The sequence below is a fragment of the Biomphalaria glabrata genome, chromosome 1, assembly GCF_947242115.1.
Source record: "Biomphalaria glabrata chromosome 1, xgBioGlab47.1, whole genome shotgun sequence".
Taxonomy (NCBI): Eukaryota; Metazoa; Mollusca; class Gastropoda; family Planorbidae; genus Biomphalaria; species Biomphalaria glabrata.
Genome location: NC_074711.1, coordinates 13,146,627 through 13,164,993, shown reverse-complemented (window position 1 = coordinate 13,164,993; position 18,367 = coordinate 13,146,627). Strand labels below are relative to the sequence as shown.

The window sequence follows — 18,367 nt, the reverse complement described above, 5'->3', positions numbered from 1 at the left end:
GGTCTCACTCTACCACCCTTTTTATTTTATACCCACAATGTCAGCGTCGCTCACACCTCAGTTCTAAGCAAAAGCCTTATTTTACCAAAAAAAATATTTTGTTATATAAATGTGAGGCGTAGTGGAGGGGGGGGGGGGCACAGGGGTGCATCATGCTCCGGTAGCCACACTCAGAAGGTCTAAAAAAACAAACGCGATATAATTATTTTGAAATCGAGTTCTGGAGAATATGTTTTTCCATTAATAAACATTTTCACCTAATTACTTATCTTGTTTGTTGATCTGTCTTATAAATTAAAGATAACCTATTTTTAATTCTACAAAAGACTTCCACCGAGACCATTTATTATAGAAGCCCTCAACACTGCAACGTCACAGCCTGTGGACAGTTTAGACCAATAGCTCGTTCATTGCCTCGTCGTACAGACCTGTCACGTGACTGCCCACAAGTTGTGACGTTGCAGGTCACTGTTCAGGCCTTCTGCAACGATTGGTCTCCATTCCACTTGCGTTACTTCTGATAGAATCATCTTGCTGGAGAGAAACATCACTGTGTTTCTCACAGTGTGCCAATGTGCATCAAAAAATGTAAAGGTGTTTTCAGTTTTCAGTTAAAACATCTATTAACACCTCTGATTCTAGATTCTAGACTTAATTCAGTAAACTGAGTAAAACTGCTATAACAGCATACAAAAAGTACTAAAATAAACAATACAAAAATACTATTTAAATTTTATTGCAGATCAAAATTTACAATCTATAGTGTTGGCAGTTTAGAATAATGTAAGATCTCCTTTTTGTGTGTTGGTCAAATTTTAGGTAAGTATTTCTCAAACTTTGGGGGCGGGCTCCCCCCCCCCCCCCACCCAGAGGATATTTTTTAAATAAGAGGATCTTTCTTTGCGAGCATAAATATAGGGAGGAGGAAGTAATAGAGTTCCCCCCTCCCCCCCAAGAAGCGCTATAAAGATCAAATCAGGCGCCATTTTGCCCTAACAGGCATAGAGAGAAAATGAAAGACAGCTGTGGGTGTCTAAAAGAGACAATAGGAAAGCTCTCAGGCAGCGAGACACATATTTCAGGCCTAAAGCATTGTTTTTTTCTAAGACAATAGCAGTGGAGTAAAAGAAAATGGCTTGGTCTGCATCAGAAGTGACAAAATATGCAAGTCGCAACTGGGCTTACGTAGCCTAATCATGTGAAACACTGCATACATCCTTAATGTTCGGAATCTAAGATAGATAGATATATAGATATATAGATAGATAGATAGATAGATAGATAGGTAGATAGAGATAGATAGATAGATAGATAGATAGATAGATAGATAGATAGATAGATAGATAGATAGATAGATAGATAGATAGATAGATAGATCATTCTTGTTTCTATTCTCTCCCCCACTTTTCTTTCAAAACATATTTGTATGATGTGAACTTGACCCAACATCCAGGGTTAACATTCCAGCCCAGTTCGTCCGCTCTAATTTCCTAAATAAATACGCGGGACAATGAAGTTAGCCGTAGCACAATATCAACTCAGTCAATATGAATCGTATCGGGTTACCGCCCCTCTTTTTTTCCAGCGTAAAGTCTTGAGTTCTTAAACCGCAGTAAAGATACTTTGAAAGGGGAGGGAATATTGGTTTGGGGGGCGGGGGGCTGTTAGGGGGAAATGTAGGGGGGAGAGGATGAGAAAAGGACATTCACTATTTTCAAACTTTTCTTTTAAATAGTGAACCATAGAACGTTTGAAAACAACTTCACAAAAATGTCAGTGCGAATATTTTTGAGATTGCGTGAAATTGTGATCAGAAAAAAAAATGTAAAGAAAAAAAAAACAACTTAAAAGAAACTTTGGCTTTGTGGAGATTGAAATAATATGATCCTGCTTGTTGCACAGCCTTAATGCCGATAGTGTTGAGCGCAGAGGAGACAAAGAATAGAACTGATTGTTGGCGATAGTGTTTATGCCTTCTGGGCGACACCCGGGCGCCGTTCTTTCACTGAACGGTAATGGGGTGCTGTTATTAGAGTTAGGTTATTGTTACTTTCGTTCACGTCATCTTTTGCCCTCTCTATTTCTCTCCCTCTCTCTCTCTCTCTCTTTCTCTCTCATTTCTTGCTCTCTTTCTCTCTCATTTTCTCCTTATGTGTGTCACAATATTTCTAAATGTCTTTTTGCTTATTTAGTGTGTTTTTTTCACTCTTTATTCTCGCTCTTTATCTCCCTTTCTCTCTTTCTCTTAATCTTCATTTCTCTATCTCTTTATCTCCCTCTATCTCTCTTTATCTTCCTCTCCTCTCTCTCTCTGACTTTCTACTCTCCCTATCTCTTACCTCTATTTCTCAAGCACCCATTCTCTTACATTCAATACTAAACTTTTGTTTTCCTTTAAAGATGTTTTTCCTAATAAATCCGATGTTGCTGTCGTCTCCATGGTCCTGGGATTGAACCCTGCCCGCCGCCATCACCGTCGTCCTGCGGGAGGTTTGAGCTTTGATGATGTCATCTTCAATTCTGAAGGAACATCCATAACAAGGAAAGTCAAACAAAAAATGAATCGAAACAATGTAATCACAAAGCTTATATCAACTCACTCTGTCTGTCTGGTAAAAGTTTGTACACGTGATTTCTCCCAAACCCAATCTCGGATCAAGCTGAAAATTTGGCACAATTATTTCTTTTACATGGCAACACAAGAATCTAAAAACAAAAAAAAATAGATTCCTCCTCTTAAAGAAAGATTTAGACGTTTGAGAGCAATACAAGTTATAAAAGCATTAAAAATAAGTTAAAGAATAATGAAAGTTATAAAAACCGCATTAAGATGTTCAAGAATAATGAGACATTGATGGGAAATTACTGAATGGCTGCCTGAAAAGTCGTACCTTTGGAGAAACTTGTCAGAACGTGGAACATCTTCAAACGTGAAATAGATCGATTAGTTTATACCACAGAATACATTTGGTACGTGAACTAATCTTACGACTATATAGACTTGTCTTGAATCTAGAAGTGCATCACATTGATTTCACCAGCTGTCATTACTATATGGAAGCTTGCCGTATATATAGACTGACATAGCCTATATGTTCTGCGGACCTTTATAAGTATTGCAATTTTATTTTTAAAAAAACACACAAAAAAAACTAGAAAACCAATGCATGGTTGTCAAACTCATTTGGTCTTGCTTGATCCAATGGAATGCGCTTCGGGTTATGAACACGACAGTTCCTAATTCGAACCTTGCCCGTCCAATGTCGTCCAATGGGTGTCTGTGAGATCTGAAAGGTCTAGGAGGTCTGGGATGTCTGGGAGGTCTAGGAGGTCTGGGAGGTCTAGGAGGTCTGGGATGTCTGGGAGGTCTAGGAGGTCTGGGAGGTCTAGGAGGTCTGGGATGTCTGGGAGGTCTAGGAGGTCTGGGAGGTCTAGGAGGTCTGGGATGTCTGGGAGGTCTAGGAGGTCTGGGAGGTCTGGGAGGTCTAGGAGGTCTGGGATGTCTGGGAGGTCTGGGATGTCTGGGAGGTCTAGGAGGTCTGGGATGTCTGGGAGGTCTAGGAGGTCTGGGATGTCTGGGAGGTCTAGGAGGTCTGGGATGTCTGGGAGGTCTAGGAGGTCTGGGAGGTCTAGGAGGTCTGGGATGTCTGGGAGGTCTAGGAGGTCTGGGATGTCTGGGAGGTCTAGGAGGTCTGGGAGGTCTAGGAGGTCTGGGATGTCTGGGAGGTCTGGGATGTCTGGGAGGTCTAGGAGGTCTGGGAGGTCTAGGAGGTCTGGGATGTCTGGGAGGTCTATGAGGTCTGGGAGGTCTAGGAGGTCTGGACGGAATACAAATTTCAAGGCAACGTCCAAAACGTATAAACCCAAACCTCGAGCTGTCTCTTGTTTAGCTTTGGGGCTTTGAAAGTGACACATTAGGGGATTTCCTAAGGTAACTAAGATGGTTTTGTTCCAAACACTTTTGGAATATTTCTTTGACAATGTTTATGTACAACTCTTGGACATTGTTTAATGCCTTAGGGTGTTTTTTTATATCAATTCAATATGATTATTCAATTATAATTCCATCAAAACGCGAACGCGGAATATTTATGTTTTTTTCTAACTTTGAAAAATACCAAAAATAGAACAAATACATTTGAGTTGTGTTCATATGAGGTCTGTGGTATATGTCCATAAGCGGTGTGTCCATATAAGGTATGGAATGTGTGTCCATATGGCGTGTGTCCATAGGGGTTTTGCGGTGTGTCCCATGTGAGGTCTGCGGTGTGTGTTGTATTTGTCCATATGTTGTGTGCCCATATGAGGAGTGCTTTTATGAGGTTTGTCCGTATGAGGTCTGTCCATATGAGGTCTGTCCATATGAGGTCTGTCCGTATGAGGTCTGTCCATATGAGGTCTGTCCGTATGAGGTCTGTCCATATGAGGTCTGTCCATATGAGGTCTGTCCATATGAGGTCTGTCCATATGAGGTCTGTCCATATGAGGTCTGGCCTGATAAGGTCTGTCCGTATGAGGTCTGTCCATATGAGGTCTGTCCATATGAGGTCTGGCCTGATAAGGTCTGTCCGTATGAGGTCTGTCCATATGAGGTCTGTCCATATGAGGTCTGGCCTGATAAGGTCTGTCCATATGAGGTCTGGCCTGATAAGGTCTGTCCGTATGAGGTCTGTCCATATGAGGTCTGTCCATATGAGGTCTGTCCATATGAGGTCTGTCCATATGAGGTCTGTCCATATGAGGTCTGGCCTGATAAGGTCTGTCCATATGAGGTCTGGCCTGATAAGGTCTGTCCGTATGAGGTCTGTCCATATGAGGTCTGTCCATATGAGGTCTGTCCATATGAGGTCTGTCCATATGAGGTCTGTCCATATGAGGTCTGTCCATATGAGGTCTGTCCATATGAGGTCTGGCCTGATAAGGTCTGTCCGTATGAGGTCTGTCCATATGAGGTCTGGCCTGATAAGGTCTGTCCGTATGAGGTCTGTCCATATGAGGTCTGTCCATATGAGGTCTGTCCATATAAGGTCTGTCCATATGAGGTCTGGCCTGATAAGGTCTGTCCGTATGAGGTCTGTCCATATGAGGTCTGTCCATATGAGGTCTGTCCATATGAGGTCTGTCCATATGAGGTCTGGCCTGATAAGGTCTGTCCGTATGAGGTCTGTCCATATGAGGTCTGGCCTGATAAGGTCTGTCCATATGAGGTCTGTCCATATGAGGTCTGTCCATATGAGGTCTGTCCATATGAGGTATGGCCTGATAAGGTCTGTCCATATGAGGTCTGTCCATATGAGGTCTGGCCTGATAAGGTCTGTCCGTATGAGGTCTGTCCATATGAGGTCTGTCCATATGAGGTCTGGCCTGATAAGGTCTGTCCATATGAGGTCTGGCCTGATAAGGTCTGTCCGTATGAGGTCTGTCCATATGAGGTCTGTCCATATGAGGTCTGTCCATATGAGGTCTGTCCATATGAGGTCTGGCCTGATAAGGTCTGTCCATATGAGGTCTGGCCTGATAAGGTCTGTCCGTATGAGGTCTGTCCATATGAGGTCTGTCCATATGAGGTCTGTCCATATGAGGTCTGTCCATATGAGGTCTGTCCGTATGAGGTCTGTCCATATGAGGTCTGTCCATATGAGGTCTGTCCATATGAGGTCTGTCCATATGAGGTCTGGCCTGATAAGGTCTGTCCATATGAGGTCTGTCCATATGAGGTCTGTCCATATGAGGTCTGTCCATATGAGGTCTGTCCATATGAGGTCTGGCCTGATAAGGTCTGTCCGTATGAGGTCTGTCCATATGAGGTCTGTCCATATGAGGTCTGTCCATATGAGGTCTGTCCATATGAGGTCTGTCCATATGAGGTATGGCCTGATAAGGTCTGTCCGTATGAGGTCTGTCCATATGAGGTCTGTCCATATGAGGTCTGGCCTGATAAGGTCTGTCCGTATGAGGTCTGTCCATATGAGGTCTGTCCATATGAGGTCTGTCCATATGAGGTATGGCCTGATAAGGTCTGTCCATATGAGGTCTGTCCATATGAGGTCTGGCCTGATAATGTCTGTCCGTATGAGGTTTGTCCATATGAGGTCTGTCCATATGAGGTCTGTCCATATGAGGTCTGTCCATATGAGGTCTGTCCTGATAAGGTCTGTCCGTATGAGGTCTGTCCATATGAGGTCTGTCCATATGAGGTCTGTCCATATGAGGTCTGTCCATATGAGGTCTGTCCATATGAGGTCTGTCCATATGAGGTCTGGCCTGATAAGGTCTGTCCGTATGAGGTCTGTCCATATGAGGTCTGGCCTGATAAGGTCTGTCCATATGAGGTCTGTTCATATGAGGTCTGGCCTGATAAGGCTGTCCGTATGAGGTCTGTCCATATGAGGTCTGGCCTGATAAGGTCTGTCCGTATGAGGTCTGTCCATATGAGGTCTGTCCATATGAGGTCTGTCCATATGAGGTCTGTCCATATGAGGTCTGTCCATATGAGGTATGGCCTGATAAGGTCTGTCCGTATGAGGTCTGTCCATATGAGGTCTGTCCATATGAGGTCTGGCCTGATAAGTCTGTCCGTATGAGGTCTGTCCATATGAGGTCTGTCCATATGAGGTCTGTCCATATGAGGTCTGTCCATATGAGGTCTGTTTATATGAGAAGTGTTATAAAATGTAAATTATTTTAAAGATAAACGTCGCCCTTTTTCCAGTGCCCATTTTTTCCCGCCTTGTTAAAAGTACCTATTTGTCCAATTTTCCGGTGGCAATATTTCTCATGATGTCTCTTTAATTCATCCACATAATATGTGCCCACATGAGGTGTGATGTGTGCATATGTGAGGCATATTTTAATGATAGCGAAAATTTGACAATTGAACTCCTTGCCATAATTTTGTTTAAATGCGTGCAAGTGTGTGTATTATAATATATATATATATTAGTTGGCCTCCTTCAGTCCTAGAACGACTATGGTTCATCTCACACACTTTCTCATGTGGCTGTGGAGCCCTATTTTGGAGAGACACTCCCGTCTACAAATATCGCAGGTTAAAGTGGCTTTTGCTTCGGTGGTAGAGGAACTGGCCATTTTTCGTATTGCACGTTTTTCTTCCTGAGCTGAAACCCTTGTTCTTTCACTGTCCATAGCTTTCTTGATCACTGTCTCTCTCCATCAGATGCGGTCTAGAGCTGTCTTCCCAATGGTTTTATTACATCTATGTAGCGGAGGTGGGGGCGACCAGTTTTTCTTGAGCCAGTCGCGAGTTGTCTGTAGGGGATGACTTTCGGGATGCAATTGTCCTCCATCCGGCGAACATGTCCAAGCCAGCGCAAGCGGCGTTGTCTGAGGGCTGTAAAGATGCTGGGAATACCTGTTCGCGCAAGGATCTCAGTATTGCACACTTTTTCTTTCCATGTGATTTTCAAGCTTCTAGGGAGACATCGCAAATGGAATGAGTTTAGTTTTCTCTCTTGCTTTGCGTGTGTGTGTGTGTATGTGTGTGTGTGTGTGCAGCGTGAGTGAGTGTGTGTCTAGAGATTTGTCGTGTTTGTTTTAGCCGCGACTTTATACTGAAGTTCTTTCTGGTGTACACAGTAGCATATCTGTATGAGAGTAACGGCGAGGTGGACTAAGTGTATGTGTACGTGTACGCGTGTGTGTGTGTATTAGTGAGTGTGGTGCAGGGGGGTGATGCGTTGGGGTGGGGAGAGGGGGGAATGGAAGGGGGGGAGAGTAAGTCAGGTAAGCCAAGCGACCTAAAGGTACCGGGGGTCATCGTCTAGACAGGGCTAGACTTAGTATGTGTACCAACTTCGTCAGTTAGTGTGTTGACTTGAAAAGTGGACCAGATTAGGCCGAACTGACTAATAAGTACTTTGACGTTTGTATGTGCGAATGTTTCTAAGTGTTTGTGTTTTGGGAGAGAGTGACTCTGCAGCTGGTATTGTTGAATAGGAAGAAAAGAAGACGGATAGAATTCTATTTTTAAGTTCACAAAATAACAAACTTTCCTATACCGTTGTCTATTTTATTTTTTTTGTAGAGCTATTTCCTTGATATTATTCATGTTCAGATTTGTCATTTGTATGCGCCGACTAAAAGACGAAAGAGATCTATTTTTGATTGAATGTTTGAGATAACATTTTGTTGTTCCTGGGAACTCAATATTTGATTAAATGTTTGAGATAACATTTTGTTGTTCCTGGGAGCTCAATATTTGATTGAATGTTTGGGATAACATTTTGTTATTCCTGGGAACTCAATATTTGATTGAATGTTTGAGATAACATTTTGTTATTCCTGGGAACTCAATATTTGATTGAATGTTTGAGATAACATTTTGTTATTCCTGGGAACTCAATATTTGATTGAATGTTTGAGATAACATTTTGTTATTCCTGGGAACTCAATATTTGATTGAATGTTTGAGATAACATTTTGTTATTCCTGGGAACTCAATATTTGATTGAATGTTTGAGATAACATTTTGTTATTCCTGGGAACTCAATATTTGATTGAATGTTTGAGATAACATTTTGTTATTCCTGGGAACTCAATATTTGATTGAATGTTTGAGATAACATTTTGTTATTCCTGGGAACTCAATATTTGATTGAATGTTTGAGATAACATTTTGTTGTTCCTGGGAACTCAATATTTGATTGAATGTTTGAGATTACATTTGTTGTTCCTGGGAACTCAATATTTGATTGAATGTTTGAGATTACATTTTGTTGTTCCTGGGAACCCAATATTTGATTGAATGTTTGAAATAACATTTTGTTGTTCCTGGGAACTCAATATTTGTTCTTTCATTAGTCTATGACTGTATCGCCCAACAAGGGGCGGACTGGGTGTCAAGATCTGCCAGGGCATTTCTATACGATGCGGCCCATAAATTGTATGCCATATGATGGGCATCCACTCATATCTGTCCTCAAAAGCATTATGTAAAGTTTAATAATATATCAAAAGTATTTTGCTTTATAAATAATTTAGAAGATGATTTTAAAACCATCTGAGAAACACTATTACTTAATGAATAAATTACAACACTTGGAATGGTGAATCTCTTTTAATGAAACATATTCTGCTACCATATACATATAGATGTGCATGACATTCCAATTCAAGACATTCAAAGCTGGTTCGGTCCTATTGTTGGACACGACTGTCAAAGTCACCTATACTAAAGGTACAAAAGTCATACAATTACAAAGAAAAGCGAGATGATCAGCACCAAACTCATAATATATCATTGTCTTGATTTCTGCTAATGATAGCTTCTAATTGGGAAGATTGAAGAACTTTTGTTACGCTAACCGGGCGGCCAACCATTCAGGAACAGATGATGATAAAAGAGTAAAAAAAAAAAAAAAAAGATAAAATAGGTAACCACAATCTATTGCCATTTTTTAGTTAGTTTTTAATTAAAATAAGTTTTAAAAACATTACTGTCATAAAAAAATCCGCAACAGAGAATCGAACCCTGAACATTTAATATGAAAAACCAACGTCCTACGCAAATGCCACCCGACAATCAAGAGTGACGAAACTTGTGGTTATTTATACGTACTTTGATTTCAATATCACTTTGAAAGATAAATCTACAATTTTTAATTCAGTACTTGTAAATATTGCTTTAAAATGTTGAACTTTATATGAATGAAAACATTTTATATGTTTTAAAAAATTAATAGTAAAAGGAAATATCACGTTTAACGATAAAACTATATTTGACCTTAAAATTTCTAAATTTAGTAATTTAAATATAGATTAAAAATAAATGACATCCTTTACAAAAGTTAGCTACCTTTGAAAGAATGACCTTTCCGTTTTTTATTTTAGTAGTACAATGACATAGAGAACTCTATAGGTTTTTTAAAAAGAAATTGTTTACATTTTATTTGATAATTTTTTTATTTTTTTTTTACAATGAATTGTCCAAATGACACAATATTACTAAAGTGCATTCTAAATTAATCTTTAGAAAAAAATTTACAAGAAAAAAATATTTTTTTTGGTTTATTGTAATAAAATGTATATTTCAGGATGTAGTAAATTTCTATTGTAAACCAATATTACTTTTAATATTTCATTTATATAAAAAGAAAATATGAAGAAGTTGATAACAATGCACAATTTTAGTAGAAATTAAAGCGCCTATCACATGACCAAGTTAGAAACGCAGAATGTAATTGATAGAAATAAAAAATAATACTTTGAATTTCATAACAACAAATATATCCATGTGTCAACCCAACTCTAACGGAGAAAGCAATTGTGCAAACTTTCATTCATCACGCGGATGGGTCTAGAAGAAATAATGTGTATAATATGTATTACCTGACAGACAGAGAGACAGGCAGACGGAGTGAGCATTTCAGTTTTGTAAAAATGAGATGTGTTCAAGTCAATCTATATCAGCCAATGTGTGTGGCTGTGTATTTCCCTCAAACTAGCGTCATTTTTTTTTTGTTATCACTTGATTCTGTCCAATGAAAAGATGATGCGTGGATTGACGTAGTAATCAAAACTTAATATCCAGGTCATTGACCTTCACCAATTAACAGATTACGTTTCGTTTACATAATTAGGAACTGGTTCTCATGTTACTTGGGCACAGCTGTGGTAGGAAGGTTCACTGGACACAACCCCCAACAATAGAAGGACATTTCTTGGGACACAGCCAGCTGCAGTAGATAATTTTTGAACAGAAATGTCTAAGAAAAATCGCACAAATCTTGGAAGACAACAGCCACCCGCTCCATCATAACTACGTCAAGTCGTCGCGAAGTGGGTGACTTCTGTCAAAAAACTCGTTCGTACCTTACTCGGTCAGACTTAATCAACGCCTCCCTTCGATCAGGAAACATGAAAAGGACCAAGATCCTGTGTGTAGTCGCTGAATGAACTCTTTATGTTGTGTCTGTTCCTGTTGTTTAAGTCTGTATATGAGCAAAGAGTCCTTGTAATCACAACAAATTTCCATAAGGATCAATAACGCAGTCTCAGTCTTAGTTCGAGCATAGCTATATTACGAAATTTCTATTTACATAACAGTAATTCGAAATTTCTTAGGCTACAGCCGGCTGTAGAAGATGATTTGCTTAGGAGTCACTGAAATACGAAATTTTTAAGGACACAACTGTACTATAAAATTTTCAAGGCATAAATATGGTATTAAACGTCCTTAATAAACTTCCTAAGTCATCATCATCATCATCAAACTCCATTAGAGTGAGGGCTTGAGAGGCTCAAATCCTCTCTTGCAAAAGCCCTGGACAGAAACCCTGCTGTCTTGCGTAGTGCATAAATGTCGCCATACAGGTCGAGAATTTTGGGTTTCCCAGACCTGTCGAGACGGAGATCGGCAAGTCTGGGGAACTTCCTAAGTAAAAGGAAATAATTCAATTTCTAAAATTTCTAAAATCAATGAGTCCCGTTGATTGCTTTAACCGTTAGTCTTAACAATGTTTGGAAAATGTTTCAGATGTTCCTTCAGATTTGAAGATAATCTACGTCCTAGTTCAAACCTCCCACAGAACGATGGGGGGTGGAGGCGGACTGAGTGTATTTTATTTAGGATGCTACAATAGATCAGTATTTAGCAATTATTCTCCGAGAGAAGGGAAATTAGATTTCCTGTTTTAAAAAGAATAATATTTAGCTGTTTATATTTATTATATGTTTATGTTTAATGTATAAATAGTTGTACCTAACGTTGTGAAAAGCTTTTGAAAAAACAAAATCGCTGGGCCTAAAGGAATGCTAAGAACTTCCTTAGACCTGTGTACTAAGTGAACTGATGGGGTTACCTTGTCTGCTGCACTAACTAAGCTCATTTAGTCAATCCATCGAGTCACTTGTCACAAGGCTAATCACCATTAGGGGGGGGGGGAGGGGAGGAGACAGAGCATGTAGACTTACCAGAAATTATTGCACTAATGTAGTGCTTCACATCTCGAGGTTACACGATGGTACGTTGGGATTCTAATGGTGGGATTTTTTTTTTTGAAAGGGGGGGGGGGTTACTCAAAACTAATGTTGGAAATGGCATGACACATTTAATCCAGACAAACAAATACACCTTGTCAGTGTTTGTGTGTGTGAGATGTGTGTGTTTGAGTGAGTGTTTGGATGTGTGTGGATTTGAGAATAAAATTGTTGGACTCGGTGCAGTAGAGAATTAAAACTGCATCGATTCACTGACCGTTTGTCTAGAGAACTCTAGAATTGTCTAGAAGAGCATCTGGCATAGAGAACTTCGAACTGGCGAATTGCTTCTACTACGCGAGGAAATACGCTCATGCTATAGTGAAAAAAAAATTACATACGATATAAGATAATAAAATAATATACTACTATTAATTGTAAAATATAGCCTAGTTAATTAATTTGTCTACATATCCTTTATGTTTAAAAAAATTAAAACTTTTAGAAGAATTCTGTAGATACATTGAAAACAAATATTGTTGTTACAAATGGTTGTTAATGTGAAAGACAAAATATAATTACATAGTTCAGTGACTTTTTGTTTTGACGGAAAAAAGGCAAGTCAGTCATGAGAAAGTTTAAAATTTAACTTTGTGGGGGCAAACTCACGGGGTGGTCGGGGCTGAGGGCTAGAGAGAAGATTTGCTAAATCCCTCCAGCTTCCCGCACGTCACGTCCGGTCGTATTTGAGGAGGAGGAATCATGGGATCGTTTCCAGCCACAGGCCAGCTAGGCGATGGATGACGGCGAACTGTCATGGCCGACCCCTCGGCACGTTCCCGTAGCGCTCTTTCCGCCTCCGCCTCGAGTCAAATAGTTTGGCGGCATTGTTTTGCAATCAGCTACGTGACTTCACGTCCTGGGCGAGCTCAGGTCTCGGGAGTCACAGGGCGCTGTGAGGGGGCGGGGACTGTCTTGAGCCCCCGTGGCTTCAGAGGTATTTTGTTTCACATAACAAGGGGGCGATGTTTAACCACTATCAGTGGCGGATCTTCCCCTTTTTTATTCATTACTTCCCTCCTGCCTCCCCTTTCCACACGCATGTTAGACGTGCGCTTTTCAGGGGATAACAAACTCAAGCAATATCAAATCAAATTTGCTTCTTAGCAATAGTAGCTGAAGCATTCGTACTCACTCCCAGCCGTGTCTGTGATAATCGTGAATATATCTCCAGTTCTTCCGGCCTTATAATTACACACATTTTATTTTAGGTTTCAATAATTTACATAAATATAAAACCCAATGACATCGACTCCCATGAAAGGGAAGGTTCGCTCAAGACAGGTCAAGATGGTTAATTTCACTGAACACGAGGTTTAAAGCTCTGGAAAACTAGATTCTGTACTACGACCCAGATAACTCTACTGACTTCAAAGATTCTTTTAATGAGGAACTCGGTGGCAAAGTAAGACGTTAGCCTGGTACATAGGAACATGGCGTGTCCCCTCGATAGCTCGGCCTCCGGCCTTTACATAAGAGGAAGAAGTTTGCTCAAGGAACCGTATCTCATAAAAATGGATGTGATTGCATGATCATCTATTTGATGGGGGCCTCTAGATAGAGAGGTCGGTGAGGAGCCAACCTTTCATTCTAATCGCACAGATTTATTATTGTTAGTTTAGATCAGGGGTGGTCAACCTTTTTCTACCGAGGGCTGCATTAAAAAAATGTGGGGACTGGCGGGTCGCATACATTTTTTTTACTCCCAATTGAGGAATTACAACAACAGTTAGCAATTTCTTGAACTAATTTTACGAATACCTTTTTAAATTTTGTTATTGTCTTTTTACATCACAATATTTCACCACAAATGTACAATAAACCTTAATGTGAAGCATTTAACTGTTTACATCCGTGCATAATGTTCTGTAACTGTAGAACTAGCTTACTAGTTGTTTTGTTCTTGCGACTGCTGTCAATTTACCTGTTCTAGCACTTCATAATTTTCAAACAAACGAAATAAAGCGTGTTCACAGATGAATTAGGTTCCGAATAATGTGAAAGCTTCGCAGCAAAGTTTTCCTTAAGTATGGGAATACAGCTTCTGGCAGTCATGAAACATCTTTGGAAGAACTAACTGGAATTTCTCTTTCAGGTTATATTTTGCTTGGAGGTATGTCATCTGGAGCTAAATCATTAAATGGTGAGCTGATGGTATTGAAAACTAGTTCCAAGTTCTTGACGTCTCAAAATTTGCTTTCAAATTCCACAATCAAGGAATCCAAATTTCACTAGAAATAGTTTCATCTTTCAGCTAAGGAAAATTATAAGACCTGATTTCACTCGCTGGTTCGAGAACTAGAATAACTTTGTTTGAAAAGATTTAAGATGCAGATACATTTCATTTGCAAACAAAACATTGCAATGTCTCCAATGATAAACATGAAGTCTGTCTTCAACTCTACATTAGAAATATTAGTAACAAGGTCACAATCAATGTCCTTCAATGAACCTAACTATTTCATCCTTGAGATTCCATATTCTTCTAGGCCAGCGGATACTACTGTGTTACCGAACATCGGAATGTTGTGTTCCAAATCTTTAAGTACTTCTCAGAACTGCCAGTCATGGCCGGTAGATAATTGGAGGCCCTTGGCAAAGTGAATTTGGTGGCCTGAAATATAAAAAAAAGCGACAACAGTAAAATTATTCAATTTATTAAAAATCTATTGTACTTAAACAATAACATTGAGGACAAGTTTCTATATTTCTTCTCTAAAATAATACAGCAAAAGTTAGTGCAAGGCCCTCACCAATTGGGGACCCTAAGCAGTTTGTCTATGCTAATAATAAGATCATTGAGAAATCAATTCCAACAATATATTTGATATTCAATGCTTTATTTTATTAAAAAGCATGTTTTTCTTAGTCAAAGCACGAGCTCCATTAATTGTTACACTTGCCTTCTTGTACAAGCCGACCCAACACTTTCAACACAGTTTTTGATAGAATTGAATAAATACTGGCTTGTGTGTGTCTTTGACTGAATGTTTCGATATATTGCCAATAAGAATAATGTTCGTTTACTTTAAACTTTTTAGAATGACGTTCAAAGACAATGTTTAATTAGCCTCTTCATGATAAGTGATAAGAATCAAAAGTTTCAATAATTTCTAGATCTATAGATATTTACAATTATTTATTTAAATATATTTGCATTTTTATATGAGTAATGTGTGGGAACACATGATTTCTTTAGGCGTTGGCGGGTCGCATAAAACACTTCGGCGGGCCGCATGTGGCCCGCGGATCGTAATTTGCCCACCCCTGGTCTAGATCTATAATAAAAAAAAAATAATCAAATGACTGACCCAAACCAATTGAAACAATTATATTTAATATAAGCCTGGTACTTAAAAATTGTATTTTTATGTTTTTCCTATGACCTAATGGTTACTCGTGGTTACATTAGAATCTATTCAGTTAATACGAACATGCACATACTATTTAGTCAATACAAACATGCACATACTATTTAGTCAATACGAACATGCACATACTATTTAGTCAATACAAACATGCACATACTATTTAGTCAATACGAAATTCCACATACTATTTAGTCAATACGAACATGCACATACTATTTAGTCAATACGAACATGCACATACTATTTAGTCAATACGAACATGCACATACTATTTAGTCAATACAAACATGCACATACTATTTAGTCAATACGAACATGCACATACTATTTAGTCAATACAAACATGCACATACTATTTAGTCAATACGAAATTCCACATACTATTTAGTCAATACGAACATGCACATACTATTTAGTCAATACGAACATGCACATACTATTTAGTCAATACGAACATGCACATACTATTTAGTCAATACAAACATGCACATACTATTTAGTCAATACGAAATTCCACATACTATTTAGTCAATACGAACATGCACATACTATTCAGTCAATACGAACATGCACATACTATTTAGTCAATACGAACATGCACATACTATTCAGTCTATACGAACATGCACATACTATTCAGTCCATACGAACATGCACATACTATTCAGTCTATACGATCATGCACATACTATTCAGTCCATACGAACATGCACATACTATTCAGTCCATACGAACATGCACATACTATTTAGTCTATACGAACATGCACATACTATTCAGTCCATACGAACATGCACATACTATTCAGTCCATACGAACATGCACATACTATTCAGTCTATACGAACATGCACATACTATTCAGTCCATACGAACATGCACATACTATTCAGTCTATATGTGAGCGTGCGACCCCAGGTCTATTTATCTATTTTTATCTGTATTTCGATCTATTTACTTTATATAGGCCAGGCTAGAATAATTTAATTTAGTGTCTTTTCTTCTTGCATAGGTCAGTGCTGTGTGTTTGTAGTTTCCGCTATTAGTAACTTCTGCTAGTTTTAGTCTTTTTCTGTTATTTGTGTTTTACTCGTAGAGGAAAAGTAGTTTTAAAAATAGTTAACTAGCCTTAGAGTTGTTGGCTCTGTTTCCATTTCTTTGTCCCTGATTAGTTCTATGTATTTTTGTCTTTAGCGCTTAGGTTAGGTTAGTAGTTATTTTCTAATTTCAGTCTAAGTGTAAGTCTAGAGGCTGTGTAGGGTCCCTGTATGAGTTTAGAACATAAATATCTTTCTTCTTCCTTTTAGTATTTTTGTAAGATTTAATTTTTAAGATTCTCCTTTTTATGCTGTTTAATTTGGTATATAATGTTGTGTAGTCCGTGTCTTTAGTAATTTTCTAGATTTTATTATAGCGTACGGCTAGGTACAAATTAGGCGAATCAGTAGTCCAGTTTAGTTTTAAGTAATTAGCGTGACGTCATGCTCTCCGATATGTTCGCACTGACCAGTTATAGCTAGCTCCAGAACCACGTTGAGCCCTCTTTTGTCTTGACCAGTGGTCAGTGCTGACAGTGGTGCAGGTGTAGAGTTAATTGTGTGTAGTGTAATTTCAGCTGGGACCGCCTGTAAGTTGGAAAATGTTTTTATTTTATTTCTTTAGTTTGTATTTGTATTAGTTATTCCTACATCTACTGTTATAGTCTAGATGTGGACTGATTGGTGTAGTGGCATCACTGGCTAGTTAATTAGCCATGATTATCTATGATGGAACCGGAAGGTCCATTAAGCTGGATAGCGTCACCCCTTCCTTTCCCCCCCCCAGCTATCCCTAATAATCCCCTTATTGTTTTTCTATACTATGTCTATTTGTAAATATTTTATTATCTTATATTCTTATGTATGTTTATTTTATTAGTGATTCTTTTTGGTAGTTTCTGAAGCGTAGTTGGCAGATAATATTATTTTTAATTTTGTTGTACTTTTATGTACAAGATGGCGGCTGGCATAAGCCGGCTCATTAACCTAGATAGTAGATCTAATGTGTATTGTTGTGACTTTTATCTGATGTTATCTAGATCTGTTTATTGTCTACCCAGCCTGTGTGGGTTGTGGCGTAGACTTGACCTAAATTCTGTGGCTTTTATTAGCTACATGGAGGCTAATTACTAATATGTAATTACCTCATGTCTCTAGGTCGGTTTGTGTGCTAGACTAGGTCTAGTCTAGCTTTTTACTATTTTTTAACGTTTTTATGTATTGATTTTTGCAGGCTATCCTTACTGTTGTTAGTTTACTGCAGTACTGCTGTCGTTAAGTCTGCTGTTGTTAGTCTACTGCCTGTAGGCTGTTGTTAGTCTACTGCAGTACTGCTGTCGTTAAGTCTGCTGTTGTTAGTCTACTGCCTGTAGGCTGTTGTTAGTCTACTGCCTGTAGGCTGTTGTTAGTCTACTGTCATTAGTCTGCCATCGCCTCCCTGTACCTTTTTTTGTTATATTTTATTAATTCTAAGCTTAGGTCTATGGTAGTAATAGTTAGATAGTTGGTTTGGTTAGTCTGTTAGTGTTTGTAGATTTAGAGGGTTTTAGTTAGATGCTGAGTTCAGTTGTAGTGTTAGTGTAGCTCTATATGTTATATTTTATTATTGATTTATTTGTGTATGTAAATAAAGTTTCTTTTTGTTTTATTTATCCTAAAGTAAAAGTTTCGTTATTGCTTTCTTTTAGTTAGCTAGATTAGTTTAGTTTAGTTCAATTGTGCTGTCTGGTTGCTTAGGCGACTCTAGCCCCTTGGTCGCAGACCGAGGTGCACAGATTGGGCCCACCCAGTAGAGCTACCACCTGCCTACTGTTATGAATAAAATTTAATGTTGAGCAGCAGAAGAGAATAGGCCACCACAGCTCGCGCCTGCCTGACCTGCTCACATTTTTTTGGTGTCAGAAGTGGGATCTGTGCTTAAGTAATCAGACACACCTTGTTTTCTTAGGGATTAGGTTGTTGT

The 18,367-nt window shown here is 38.9% G+C and overlaps 2 protein-coding genes and 1 long non-coding RNA gene across 3 annotated transcripts; 1 reads left to right on the top strand and 2 right to left on the bottom strand.

Moving 5' to 3' along the window:
• Positions 1-3,237: 3,237 nt before the first annotated feature.
• Positions 3,238-3,915, bottom strand: LOC129924294 (ESX-1 secretion-associated protein EspE-like). Its single transcript, XM_056018549.1, has one exon. The coding sequence runs from the start codon at positions 3,913-3,915 to the stop codon at positions 3,238-3,240; it is 678 nt and encodes a 225-aa protein (XP_055874524.1).
• A 234-nt stretch (positions 3,916-4,149) lies between these two features.
• On the bottom strand, positions 4,150-6,342 carry LOC129924293 (uncharacterized). Its single transcript, XM_056018548.1, has one exon. The coding sequence runs from the start codon at positions 6,340-6,342 to the stop codon at positions 4,150-4,152; it is 2,193 nt and encodes a 730-aa protein (XP_055874523.1).
• Positions 6,343-16,271: 9,929 nt separating this feature from the next.
• On the top strand, positions 16,272-18,069 carry LOC129925022 (uncharacterized). Its single transcript, XR_008776874.1, has 2 exons — positions 16,272-17,562; positions 17,639-18,069. It is a non-coding gene; the product is annotated as an uncharacterized LOC129925022 (long non-coding RNA).
• Positions 18,070-18,367: the final 298 nt, after the last annotated feature.

What these genes read in the sequence shown, in the direction of transcription:
- LOC129924294 (XM_056018549.1), bottom strand. Translation starts at nt 3,915, where the DNA reads ATGTGTCACTTTCAAAGCCCCAAAGCTAAACAAGAGACAGCTCGAGGT.
- LOC129924293 (XM_056018548.1), bottom strand. Translation starts at nt 6,342, where the DNA reads ATGAACAGACCTCATATGGACAGACCTTATCAGGCCAGACCTCATATG.